At 35.8% G+C, this 13,717-nt stretch overlaps 1 protein-coding gene across 1 annotated transcript in view; it reads left to right on the forward strand.

The window, feature by feature from the left end:
- The window catches only part of EPB41L4B (erythrocyte membrane protein band 4.1 like 4B), a 159,830-nt gene extending 148,983 nt beyond the window's left edge, over positions 1-10,847 (forward strand). Inside the window, exons 23-25 of the mRNA XM_072411912.1 lie at positions 349-417; positions 2,979-3,136; positions 5,355-10,847. Coding sequence (XP_072268013.1) covers positions 349-417; positions 2,979-3,136; positions 5,355-5,424 — 297 coding nt within the window. The 3' untranslated portion in view covers positions 5,425-10,847. The remainder of the gene's footprint in view (positions 1-348; positions 418-2,978; positions 3,137-5,354) is intronic.
- Positions 10,848-13,717: the final 2,870 nt, after the last annotated feature.

The raw sequence follows: 13,717 nt of genomic DNA on the forward strand, positions 1-13,717 counted from the left end.
TAACAATCCTTATTTTTAAAAATGTCAGTTATTTTCCCATCACCTGTGCCTGTTGTGATTAATTAATGTTTCCTGGGAGTTGTGATTTCCTATTGAGTAGCATGACTAAATTCCAAAGGTTTTGCACCCAAAAACTAAAGTTTTAAGTGGCTGTGGTGTGCTCTACTACAAAAAAGATGTTACCACTAAAATTGTGTCTATTCTGTATAATGTTTTACAGCAGTAATTGGTTTACAGGAAAAATGCTAAGAGGTTTTTCATTTGCAGAACAAAAATTACATTCTTCATGATTGCTTTCCTTTTATTTTCATGTGCTCAAAAATAATCATTTTCTCTGTATTTTTTAAGATAAAGGCATATCCTGCTGACCCATCTAATTCATTTTTTGATCCCTTTACAACAATACAACCATACCCTGTAAGTAGATTTCTTTTTGACTCACCTAGCATTTGATCATGTGATTTCACGGTATGATTACATGGACCTCATGTTTTAATGCTGCTTGGAGCGTTAGCACTGATTCATTACCAAATAATTGTAACTTAAAGGGAAATAGTAGTATTTTTGTTGTCTGTATCCTGTTACAATAGTATACAATAGGTAATCTCTCAAGTGATGAAAATTTCCTATATAGAAGGCTGTCTCTTTACCAGTTGCATTCATTTCCCCTCTATTACTGTTCTGGTACCAATTAAAAAAAAATGTATATTCCCTACAACTTTTTTCCCATCAACAGTGGTCATCAGGATAAATAGAGGGGGTGAATATACCCATCAGGGATACAGTAAAAAAACAAAACTGGTAATAATTGACTCTTTGATTATTTCACTTGTGTGGGTACTTTTTAACTTGAGTTACAGCTGTGTGTACAATTACCTATTGGCATAAAAAAGGATAATAATAACGAAAAACACATAAAACAATAACTCCAAACTTCCACCAAAGGAAAACAAACCACATTTATTTTATATAACATATAAAATATAAATACCCAAACTGTAACCATAGCCTTAGGCATTTTGCATTTGTATTACATGTCAATTATAATCCCATGTGTGTAGATGTAGTGCTGCTATGCCTAGCATGCTGCACTACTGTAACTGTCCTTTGCATGGGTTACCATATAGTTTGATCTATAAAGATACCCTGTAATTACTACCTGAAAATACCCTGTAAATTTGTGTGTAAGGATATGTCAAAGTGCAGTACTGTTTAACCAATAGGATTTCGGTTTGGTGTAGTTCTAAAAACATTTCATAGATCAATGCACATTGTAGTCTTTGTACTGTACACATCTTTATTAAATAAATGTATTTATGATTTTAACATGCATGAGTTTGGAGTTTAAGAGATATGCTTTTGGTTTTCATCTTTAATGATTAGGATCCAAGTCTGCACTAGTTTTCTTCTTTGGGCTTTATAAAATGTGGGCTTAATACAATTATACAAAGCCTGAAGATTGAATCCAAGGCAGCCTGGAGGTTTCCTGTTAAAGTTAGCAAAAAAAATGGTATCACTAAAATTTCAAACCTTTTGCATTAATTAATTAATAGCCAACATGATCCAAAGCTCTATAAAATTCTTTAACCATTGATTTTTGTCTAAACGAAAACAAGCAGCAATGTAACTGAAAAACTAATGTAGGTCCATTAAGTATTCTTGCATCCCAACTCATGAATACTGGATTTATACAACATTCTTGTTGGACACATGCCATGTTCATTATTATCCTAAATCCATTTTTTATTTTTCTGCTAAACGCATGTCTGCGAGCATGTATTTTCCTAACAGTCATTGGCTTCTAATAAACAAAAGCACAATACACAAACAAAATACGAACTGTTGTGTAATAGGGTTTACTTTTTTCCAAATGTACCTTAAGTGAAAAAGGGATTTACTATTGTTTTCAAGGGTACATCTCTCACTGTATTTCTACTTAATGTATTTCTGAATTGTGGAATTGTTTTGTCTACAAGCTTTTTTTACTGCTTGTGTTTGTTGCTATAAAAATAATATAATCAAAACATTAATTGCAGATGATTTGCTCAGTAATATTCTCCTGGAAAGTGCAAGAAAAGATATGCAAGGATCATTACTTCACAAAATGTTAATGGGTTTATAAGTAAATGGTATCATTATAGTAGTAGCATTCTTCAAAGCATGCTTCATTGCTGCAATATATATGTTGCTTGAATTGGACTTCATGCAAAGGTAAGGAATACATGTAAAAATGCTTGAGAATTAACAGTTTAGCAAAAGGTCTAGCAAAATATTAAACAGGGCAAAATTGATGGTTTCTATGTTACATTTCAGATAGAATTTATTAATATGTAGGACAGACGTTTCATAATATTCTTTTGTGTACAGAAATGCCATCTAAAAGAAAATTGTTTGAAAATACATTAGCCAGTATTCACTGTGTGCCTATACCTTGATAACAAACAAGGTGAAACACATAGGCGCCTATGATACATTTATCATCAAGTAGTCAAATGATCAAATTACAGTGAAAAGCAAAATTGATTCATCTTTCTTTTAAACCAAACTACATTTTTTTATAGCTAAAAATGGACAAAACTATGAATAGAGAAATAACTTTCCCCCAGCAATATAAGGTTTTTACCTGTTTACTATGGACCTTCAATTATACATAACTATGATCATCAAAGGGGGAAGAAGTAGAGAGGTAATTAATCTGAATTATAGAGGGGGTTATACCCTAACATTAACCAACTAAATAAATAAATACAAAAATCAATCAAAGAAAGACAGACCAGAAGATATTCAAACCAGTTTCATTAGAAGATGTGGATTTGCTAAACAATTGGTAAGTTGTTTTTTTTTAATCTCTATTAGATTTTTCATTCAAATAATAAAAGATAAAAATATATATAAACATTTTAATGCTGTTTAAACCTTTGCCTTACTCCATACAGATGTCTGGATAAAAGAAGGAATATATTTTTTTCTTTCTTTAGGTGGATTTTTTAGATACTCCAATGCAACAGTACTCCTCTGCACAGCCATCTCCAAAGAGAATGTCACCAGCGATTCACCTGGTGCCATCCAGACAATTAAAGAATCAAGTACAAGCAATGCAGGGAGCTCATTCATCACATATTTCTTTAGTGGACAGGTATCAATTATTATTTATCCGGTTCAGCATAATGTTTTTGGGGAGAATGTATTTTTGACTTCTGACACTATTTGAAAGTAGTGCTAGCGTCATCAGAGAAACACGTAGATTTGCTTAATTTTCCCACTTCTCTCAATATATAGAAAGGACTGTATTTACCAATTTACTAGTTACATACTGCAAATGATAGATAGGACAATCTGTAAATGACCATTTCCTACAAAGAAAACATTAAACCCTTACAATCACCAGCCAATGTATTAGGTATGCCTGTTAGATCTGTAATTATCTAATCAGCCAATCACATTGCAGCAGCTAAAGACATTGCATAGATATTGTCAAGGAAATTTCCTGAATATAAAAGCTTCAGATTGGGAAAGAAAGGTGGTGATTATATTGATTTTGAACATGGTATAGTCAATGATGCCAGATGGGATTTTCTGAGTATTATTTTTAGAAGCTGCCAGTTTGCTGGGATTTTCACACATACCCATCTCTAGGATTTACCCGGGATGGTTCAAAAGGGGGAAACAAATAAGGAGTGTCAGTTCTCTGTGCAAAAACGCTTTGTTAATGCCAGAGTTCAGAGTAAAATGGCCATGCTAGTCCAAGCTGATAGCAAATGCAACAGTAATGACTGCAGAACACATGAAACTTTGAAGAAGATTGGATACAGTAGCAGACCACACTTGATGCTGCTTCTATCAGCCAAAAACAGGTACCTGAGGCTACAATTCCCAAGTGTTTGCAAAAACTAGTCAAGAGAAGACTGGGAATCAATTCTGCTGCATTATCCAGATTGTAGTGTAAGAATTAGGTGTCAATAACATTAAAGCATGAAGGCATTAATCTATCCTGCCTTGTATCAATGGTGCAGGCTGCTGCTGGTGGTGTAATTATGTTTTTATTGAGCTATTTTCTTGCCAAATTTTGGACTCTCCAGTACCAACTGAGTACTGAATGTTTAAATGCCATGGCCTACCTTAGTATTCTTACTGACTATATCCATCTCATTATGACCACAGTGTACCCATCTCCTGATGGTTTCTTCTAGCAGGAAACAGTGCTATGTTACAAAACTCAGATGAACACAAACTGCATTCTTGAGCATGATGATGTGTTTATAGTACTCAGATGCCATCCACAGTCACTTGGTCTCAATACAGTAGCAAACTTTTTGGACATTGTGGAACAGAAGATTTGCGTTCTGGATGTACAGCTGAAAAATCTATTGAGTCAATATCTACTAAAATTACTGTGCGATGTTTCCTGCACATTGTTATATCTGTTATCTCATGATGAATTATAGCAGTTCTAAAGGCAAAAGGATGTTTACCACAGTACTAGCAAGCTGTACCTAACAAAGTGTCTAGTGAGTATATGCTGTCCGCAGAAGTAAAAAGTAACTGCTGACTGCAGATCCCCCCCAAATCCTAAACTTTCAGGAGTGACTATTTCCTAGTTATCCGCTGTATTCAATATTGCAACATAAATCCTTGTGGGATCAGAAAATCAATACTCAGAATTGTCAGCTTGTAGAGTATTTTCTGGAATTTCTTCATTTCTTTTAAGACTGGCAGCATACGCAGCACGAGGTGATTATTTAATGTCTTTTTTTGCAGGGAATCGTTTGCTGTTAATATTTATTTTAGTGACAGAATCAAAATGAATCCAATAGTCATATTACATAGTTGCTGCTAAACTGACAAATCAGAATCTCATAATCTCTCGCTATCACGCTAATTAGACAACAGAAAATAATCAACTATCAAACAAAATCTCCTTCACCTGACCAGAACAGATGCATACACACGTGTTGTTGTTGTTTTCTACTTGCAAATGTTCCTGCTGCCACTTTTACAGGGCAACAGGTATTATCATGTTGCACTGTGTTCCTCCACTGGGAAGCAAGTAGGGCCTCTGTAGTTTGCTTAATTACACTTCTTGAACATGGTAAGAGCCATTGCATGGTATCTCTGTAATATTTAATTCCTTTGAACAATAAAGTGTTTACTAGTTTTTTGAGTTTGGCTTACAATATACCTTTAAAATATGCCAATTTACCATCCTACAGAGACAAAGTAATATGTTAGATCAACAATGTACAAGCGTTAAGAGCAATTGTATAAAGGTTGCTAATTTAGAAGAATTCCATCATAAGTTGTTAATGTTTTACTTGTACATAAACACGTTTCCTCTTATTTTATTTCTCCTTCAGTTCGGAGGTACGCAGACGTGAGCTTGAAAGAGAGAAGATGATGAAAAGACTTTTAATGACAGAACTGTGAATTTCTTGTGTTCATTATCAGAGCACCGGACCTGAGTCTTTCCAGTGCCTTCTGTCACTTTACATTCCACTGTGTTTTTTAGGAAAGCAAATGTCTCCTATTTCATTGGAAATAATGGGCCAAAACTAGTGATCTAGACTATAGTTAGTAAAAAAGCAACATAATGCATGTAAAAAAAAAATTGCTCTTTTATCTTGTACAAAGGTTAAAATGTGTAAATAGTTTAAGAAAATGAACATTATACAGAATATTTTATTAGCTAAATATTATACATTTTATTATCCTACACAGCTTAATATTTTTCAATAAAGTAGTCCTGCAACATTTCTCATGAAAAGCTGAGTGAATGAAAAAGTGATGGGGCAAGCTTTAATGTGATTCATCAATAATGCACATACATTGTTAAACTCTGGTCTACTGTAAAGCATAAATAATTATTTATAGAAAACTATATTGATAATGTCAGTGTAAAACAAAGTACAGGGGGAACAAACTGTATGTAAACCCAATATAAATTTTTTTTTAAATAGAGTAGGGGAGGGTTAAAGTACTAACATGTTTTTTTTTTTTTTTGCTTTCTCAGTATCATTGAGGACTTTTTTTCAATTGTTTGTGGAACAGATCTTTACAATGAAAGATCTCTACTTACCTCTTTTCTTGAGGACAATTCTAAAATTTGGATTTACCCTTACTTAGTGATAATGGTCACCAGTACATATGGGGGGGTAAAATGAGTCTAGATCAAACCCTCCCTGACTCTATTCAAAAAAGTTTTGCCTAGAGGCACACTTTGGAAAAAGGACTTTTTCATTTCTCTAGTACATTTGATTTTAAGTCAGTTATAAATTAAAATGTTTTTCCTTAAATATGCACAGCTGTTCAAAGGTAAATTCCCTCACAGAATCAATTCTAAGTAACGTGACCTCTGGCTAAGAGTTGGGTTTAGGTAAGCTACCTTGATTAATATATATTGTTGACCTAGTTGGACTGGGGGAAGAGCAGTATTAATATCTGATGATTTCTGCTACTGATGTCTCCTTATTCCTCTCACTACAGCCTAAATTTAATATTTACAATTTATAAATGAATGGTGCTGACCATTAAGCCCAGTACCAACTTGGCCAATTTTCTTAGTCTCCTTCCAAGGTCCTATTCTGTAATCTTTCCTAAAACAGAATCAAATAATTTGGATAGATAAAAATACATTAACAAATAATTATTATTTTTAAACTCTAAAATGTAAAACTGTGCCAATAGTATTTCCTTTTTTTGTAGAGAACACTTCAGAGTTGTTCTGGCTGGATACCAAATGTGTTTCAATGACTGGACTTATTGAAAATGTATACCCATATATAAACTTATATACAAGATCAGATGTACTAACTTTTTTGTTAGGAAGATAGCAAACATAGAATGTTCACACTCTGTTTTGGTTACCATGACAACTGACTGCTGTGAAGTATATTTCTGCTTCTAGCTTGCTTTTTCCCTTACCACTACTAGGAAAACAACCATTTTGCTCACTGACAATGATGAAATAAGGGTTTTTGGGGAACAGAGCACTTCATGGTTAATAAAATTTACTAAACTGACACCAGCTTAGCAGCTTTTATTTGACTAACATTTCTCTAAAATGTTAGTCAAATAAAATGTTTGGTTAGCTGCTGACGTTTTGTGTAAACAAAAGTATATAAAAATGTAGTTTTATGGAGCAAAGTATATGCTGCCAATGTAGGTTATAGCCTTTGTGAACCCTAGGAAATCGCCATTAGCCATTTATAACTGTTTGTACAGCATTAAAGGACCCCTAAAAGCTGTACCTTAAAGGATTTCTATCTTTCTCATGTTTCTCATAGAGCTGTGTAAAATGGACCCTTTCCACTAATGTACACATTCTCACCTTGTTTTTGAGTATGTTTACCTCACAATTTTTTAGGATTTTGTGAATTTTTGTTTACGATTTCAGTATTTGTTTTTGGATATAGCTGCAGTAATATTTTGGCACAACTTTTAGGAAACTTGATTTCCTCTTTAAGCTATGGTAATGAATTCATAAAAGATAACCTGATTTTAGATAATAAGTATAGGTCCTTATAAAGCTATTACAGGTTACTTCTTGTGGGTTAAGGTAAGGAGTATATTAGTAAATGAGAAAAAGCACTCAACAAACTCTCAGCTACTGGTCATATCATAAAACATTTTAGTAAGAACTTTGCTATTACTCATTTTTGAACAATAGTGTGAACAAGAATTCATAATTTAATCTACAGATCATCGAACAAACCAAATACCCAGCAACAAATGTTCTTGTGCACAATGCAAGTACATTTTCATAACCTTAGGTTATGTGTATTGGGATTTTTCTGATTTATTGTAAGCAGAAGAACGTGTACCACAGGTAGCACAATTTCCATTATGTGTAAATGTTTGCTGTTAGAATTCATGTGGATGGACGGAAAAGCCATCATGTGTAAATAGCAGTTTGTGGCCTACACTGAGGCAATACATTGTCACAGTCTACTTTTCTTGTTGTAGGTCAAACTGTGAAAGTTGTCACTTTTTCCACGTAATGCACCAAAAAACAAACAAGCAGATACAGAAATATTGAGGTTTACTTCCAGTATAGGTGTACTATACTGGAATATGTTTATTGTTCTGAGTTCTCTTTAAACAGAGTTTTCCTGACAGCTCCATGCCAGCACACTAATGGGTTGATCTCCTTCTCCTACACTTTCATGGGATGGTTACTAGATAAACTGAAAGCAGCACCGAGGATTCATGTTTTCATGTTTTTTTTTTTACCTTCTAACGGCTGTGACGTCACCTACCCTATTAAATAAAGCCTGGTAATCCACCACATCTAGGTGAAACACCTTTATGGCTCACAAATGTTAGCCAGTGGTGTTGGTCTCTCAGGTCATGTTATAGGCCTGCGAGCTGTTGATATACGGTAGGTGGCTGTGTCTTCTAGTTCACTTCACAACGGTCAGAATTGCTAATAGCATGACAGGCTTTACATTTCGTTTCTTGAGGGCGAAGCACTGTGTCTGAGGTTGCTGTATCCTCTGGCCAACTTCCAGACTCCCTGGCTGATTCAAAGAGGCAGGGTGTACCTTTAAAACTACAGTATGACATTTACCCCATAGGAGAGAATAAGCGGTCACAGACTCCAGCAATCTTCATTCAACATTTTGTGCCAGCCTGTTCCAGGTAAGTGTCACTCTATGAGCAGGGGGAGTTTTAAAGATTATTTGACTGCTTACATAGCTGTATTATTTTATTTAGCATTGACCTTCCTAAGCTAGCCCCCACAAAAGACCAACCCAATCAGAAATGGTAGGTAAATGCACTTTAGGTAACCAGGATCGTTGACTTTACAGTTGGCTAATGTCTAGCTCTACTTTCTACAGTTCTGAGAAGAGTGGCAGTCAGCCTAGGAAATCAACTTCTACCGGGTAAAAATCTCCCACCAGAAACAGATGTCCGTTCAGCTTATTCTGGAGGATAGAACCCCATATATTTTCCATCTGAGATCTCTCTGTAACTTCAAGTAAAGACCCTAGATGATGGTTTTCCTAGGCTTTCTGGATGGTAGGTATCATCAAAATGGTTTACAGAGCTAAGGGCTTAGAGGTGCCAGTAGGGGTCATGATTCCTTCTTTGTAGAGTATATCTTTTTCCTGTGTGGCAACACAGGTGGGTCGTATGTCTTTGTAGACTATTTGCACTCATAACCACGTATCTCACATTACTGTGCTGTGCCAGCTGCATTGACTAGTGTTGATTTTTGACAATTTTTTTTTTGTAGCCTCTTTAGCCATGGTTATGTAACATGGAGCATGTGGGCTGCTTTCAGGTAACCATCCAGTGGTAGTGTAGGAGTGTATACAATTTTTCATAATGACATTTAAAAGTGGTCTACTGTAACTGATTTTACTGTAACAATACAGACATGCACATATCTACTAACATCATAAGAGTGAGCAAGTGTATGGCACATGACAAACATCTGCTAGTAATGTTACCAAGAGGGCAAGCATGATTATATTAGTGACATTTTCTTCAGACTATCTTTTTTTTTATGAACTAAAGGGATCTGAATATATCTGCTTTTGTCTATACCATTTAAATGTAAATCATATTGTGCAGGAAAAACAGTACTCATATGTTTTAAAGCCCTTGTGATGCATGCTCAGTTAGCATGTCATTTACATTACTATGGCCAGTTAAAAATAAGTGGCAGCACCTTATTCTTACTAATGAGAAATATTATTTTTGCAATAGGTGCTGTTGTCTAATTACTTTATGCTGTGCCATATAGATATTGCTTGTCTGTTACAGTCACAATGTAACGTAAACAAAAATTATTTTGATTGTTTAGTGTTTGAAAGTTAGTTACACATATTACTGTTACTGCAGTTTTTGATCGTATAAAAAAAAAAAATCACCTGACAGTCTTGTGAATGTTTAGAACAATATTAGTAAGACTTCCTATGGTTCAGTTTCTAGGTTTGTAAACCTAATGTGGCCATCATGAGGGAATTTCATTCTCCAGAAAGTGTTACAAAACACAAATGTGGACAAGAACACCCACAACTCTTAGGTAAAAAGGTACAGAGACAGAAAATATGAAGGAACTTTTTTTTTTTTGAGTTATACCAGACATATTAAAAGATTGTGGCAGATTGATTGAGTCAGTTATAACTAAATGTTTTTCTTTTAAGTGGACTTACCCAATAATGAAAGAGTGATAATATGCTTGCACTGGCTGTTCCCAGCACACTGGCACTCCCTGTGAGGCTCCCAGGTGGCTGAAAGCCAATTAGTTATACCTGCTCCCCAGGCCTTTTTAAAACATTAACTCAGAACATTACAGTTCTAAGTGACAATGTCCGTGGAATTGGTAAGTCAGAATAATGTTACTGCACCTCCTGTATCAAACATTATGGGGAAATGTTAGGACAAGATTGAGTATGTGTTGACCATTTACAGGTTAATGACCCTAGTCCTTCACAGGATATGCTTCTGTATTGCCAGCAAGTGTTAGTTTTAGATTATACCTGCCAGAGCATCTTTTGATTGAGACTGCAAATATGTTTAAACATGGGTTGGTGAAACTAATTTAGTTGCCTTCTATTAGGTTACATGTTTTTTTTAATTATTTTCATCACTGAGATTGTTTACATAGTTGTGCTTTAAATACCTAACTTTGCTAAAATACAATATTGTGGGTACAATAAGCTGTGCCCAGCATTTCCGCATTTGGGACAATATCACTGTAATAGTAGTTATTGGTCACACATTTTAAATCTTGTTAATAAACTTTTTTTTAATTTTTCCAAAATTGTTGTGCCACATACACTGCCAATTTGAAATGTATATGTTACCAGTGTTAAATAGAATGAATAAATGGCTGTGGCTTCAAAAACAATCATATTATGTTTAATGTTTTTTTTAATATTTTACTGTCTCATAAAGTTTATACTGTCCCAGAAAGTTTATACTGTATATATATTTCCTATATTTGCTGTATGCATAAATTAGCTATGTGACATGGTTCTGTAATACATCTTAAGAAAGAACAGAAGAACAACACATTTAGAAGATACACATACCAATACAAAATAATCCAGAAGGCACAGTTTAATTGCAAAGCACACTAGCCCAAAGCAGGCAATCCAGTATTAAAGCAAAACTAGACCCACACTACTCAGCTATCACCGTTCAATCACAGGGCACCACCATCTTCCTTCTTCTCTTTTTCCTCCTTACGATCGTTCCCGACACACACTAGAATATCAGGGAATCTGGGACTGCTGATTTTCTCTGGCAACCATTTGACAGCCATTTTGACAGCTGGTGGTGATAGGCAGCTAAGGACAGCTATTGCAGAAGGGACATCATATTTTCATTTTGCAATTTGCAAAGTGGGTTTTAGGTCCACTTTAAATGACGGAATAGCGAATAGAAACTTCACTCTGAAAACATGGTTCAAAAACAGTCAAAGAAAGACACTAATATGCCAAGGATTTGTACATTAACTGATTCATTTTGAAATCATCTGTATACCTGGGAAAAGGTTGGATGAACCATAATAAAAAGAGTTTGTCTCTGTGCAAACCTCTCATACCTAAGAGGCTGATGTCAAGGGCAATTTTGGTACATATGACCCTTTTTCTGTGCTGTTTCTATGTTTTTTCTTCTGATTGGCAAAGAACACAGATTTGGAAGATTTGATTTTAAAGGGGCTTTGAGAGCAATGATCTCCAGCCGTCACTCATGTAAATGGTCTCCAATATAAGGCTGCCTCTCTTTTTTATGTCCTTTACAATGTCTGCGATCTCTAGCTATCTCTCATGAATTTTTGAGCAGTCCTTTGGTGAAGTCCTCCTTGAACTCTCCCAGAAACTTAACCACCTAGGGCCTGGATAATGATTTATTTTTTTTTACTGTATGTTTATTGAGTTTTTCTAACAAATACAATTTAACATGAAGATGAAACATAACTGGAAGGGAAAGAGAGACAGAGAAAAAGAAGGAAAACATTGACAAAAACAGTGAATAACATCTAGTACATCAGTAAGCTCAGTGTGCAATGGGGAAACATTTCGATACATTGCAAAACCATTTCAATACAGAGCATAGTTCTTAAACCAGTGCCGAGCCCCTAGTTCTGTTGAGTTAGTTCCTGTACACCTGTTGCTTGATTCAGTGTTTCCTCTGTCCAGCTCCTGCAAAAACCCCTTGTTGCCCTGTCTGTTGTTTCCAGCATATTCCCTTGTGCTGTTTCAGTGTTCCTCTCTGGAGGATATCTGGATATTCCTGTGTCACCTGTGCCTCCTGTTGCTTCCAGTGTCTCCTGTGTTCCCTGTGTCTGCAGTGGCCCCTGTGTCACTGGTGTTTATTTCCTAGATCCCTGGTATTTGACCCCTGGCTTGTGACCTGACCTCTCTTGCTTGCTGCCTGCCCTTACCCCGGCCTTCCTTGACGATTCTTCTGCCTAGTGATTTGGTACCATGCACCACCAAGGACCACAACCTGGTAGTAACCAGCAGCGCAACATCCTCACTACTAGAGGCTTTGTAGAAGACCTAGTTGCCGCTTAGACTCTGCGCCTTGGCCCTTCTTAGAGCTCACACAGCTTTTATGCAGCATCGATCACTAGTGGTGGGAAATATGGCATGAAGTCTGTCAGGTGTTAGGTACCAGTGCATCAGGATCTTATACACATTTTACTTGTATAATGTATAGAGGGAGCTCCTCCAAGCCTTGTTCAAAATCATCTGCCAGATCTCCAGGGGAAGCTTGTTGCCCAGATTCTGCTCCCATTTCAGCATGTAAGAATGCTTGACAAAAGTCATCGCCGATTCTGTATTTAGGATTGAATAGATTTCTGAAATGAAGCCTTTTTGGGCAGGGCCCATCGCACACATCCTTTCAAATCCTGTCATAGCTGAAAAGGTAAGGTTATTCGTCCATTGACTGTGTGTAGTGTCTGATTTGCAGATAACCATAGAAGCTGGTACGAGGTATTTCAAACTCCCCCCAGAGATCCGCGAAGACTAGTAGCTGCCATGAACATAGATGAATCAGCTGACCAAAATGGAATAGGCCCCTGGAACTCCATGGCTCAACCATGCCGGTATGAATTATGAAAAAAGGGTAAGAGAAACAGTGGTTTTGTCCCAAATTGTCAATAATGTACACAGTAAATGCAGTATTCCCTTAACTGGGTATATGCCAGCCCCAAATAATAGCAATATAGGAAAATAGTACAGAGAGAGGGTTTTTTGGCAACAGGGTATTGTAATAATGATATACTCTCAAAATACAAAACATTTTCATACAATACTTGAGATTAAACATTTCTGACAATATTGTAGCATTGGTTGCTTTGCCCAGTGGAAATTATACTAAACAATATACAACTAACTTAACAGGTAATATGTGGGTTAATGACAAAGTCCCATTAATACAGTATCCGCAAATAGGAGATTCGAGAAATCGCACAACCGTGTTAACCAAAAAGAAATTGATGTGTAAAATGTAACTGCCAAAGGTACTATAAATTTATTTTGGGTGTGATATAAAGAGTGAAAGTAAACCAATATGAAAGTGGTTTAATTCGATTTAATTGCAAGAATGCAACACTGGTCCAGGTATAATCAAATAAACAACGGGAAGGTACCTGGTTTGGTTTAATAAACAATAGTATATAGCAGAAGAGGGAGAGGTCCGCAGCCTCCCCTGGTTCACAGAGAGCTGGTATGAAGTCTATCCGGGAGGTGGGGGT

This window comes from Pyxicephalus adspersus, chromosome 5 (genome assembly GCF_032062135.1).
Source record: "Pyxicephalus adspersus chromosome 5, UCB_Pads_2.0, whole genome shotgun sequence".
Taxonomy (NCBI): Eukaryota; Metazoa; Chordata; class Amphibia; order Anura; family Pyxicephalidae; genus Pyxicephalus; species Pyxicephalus adspersus.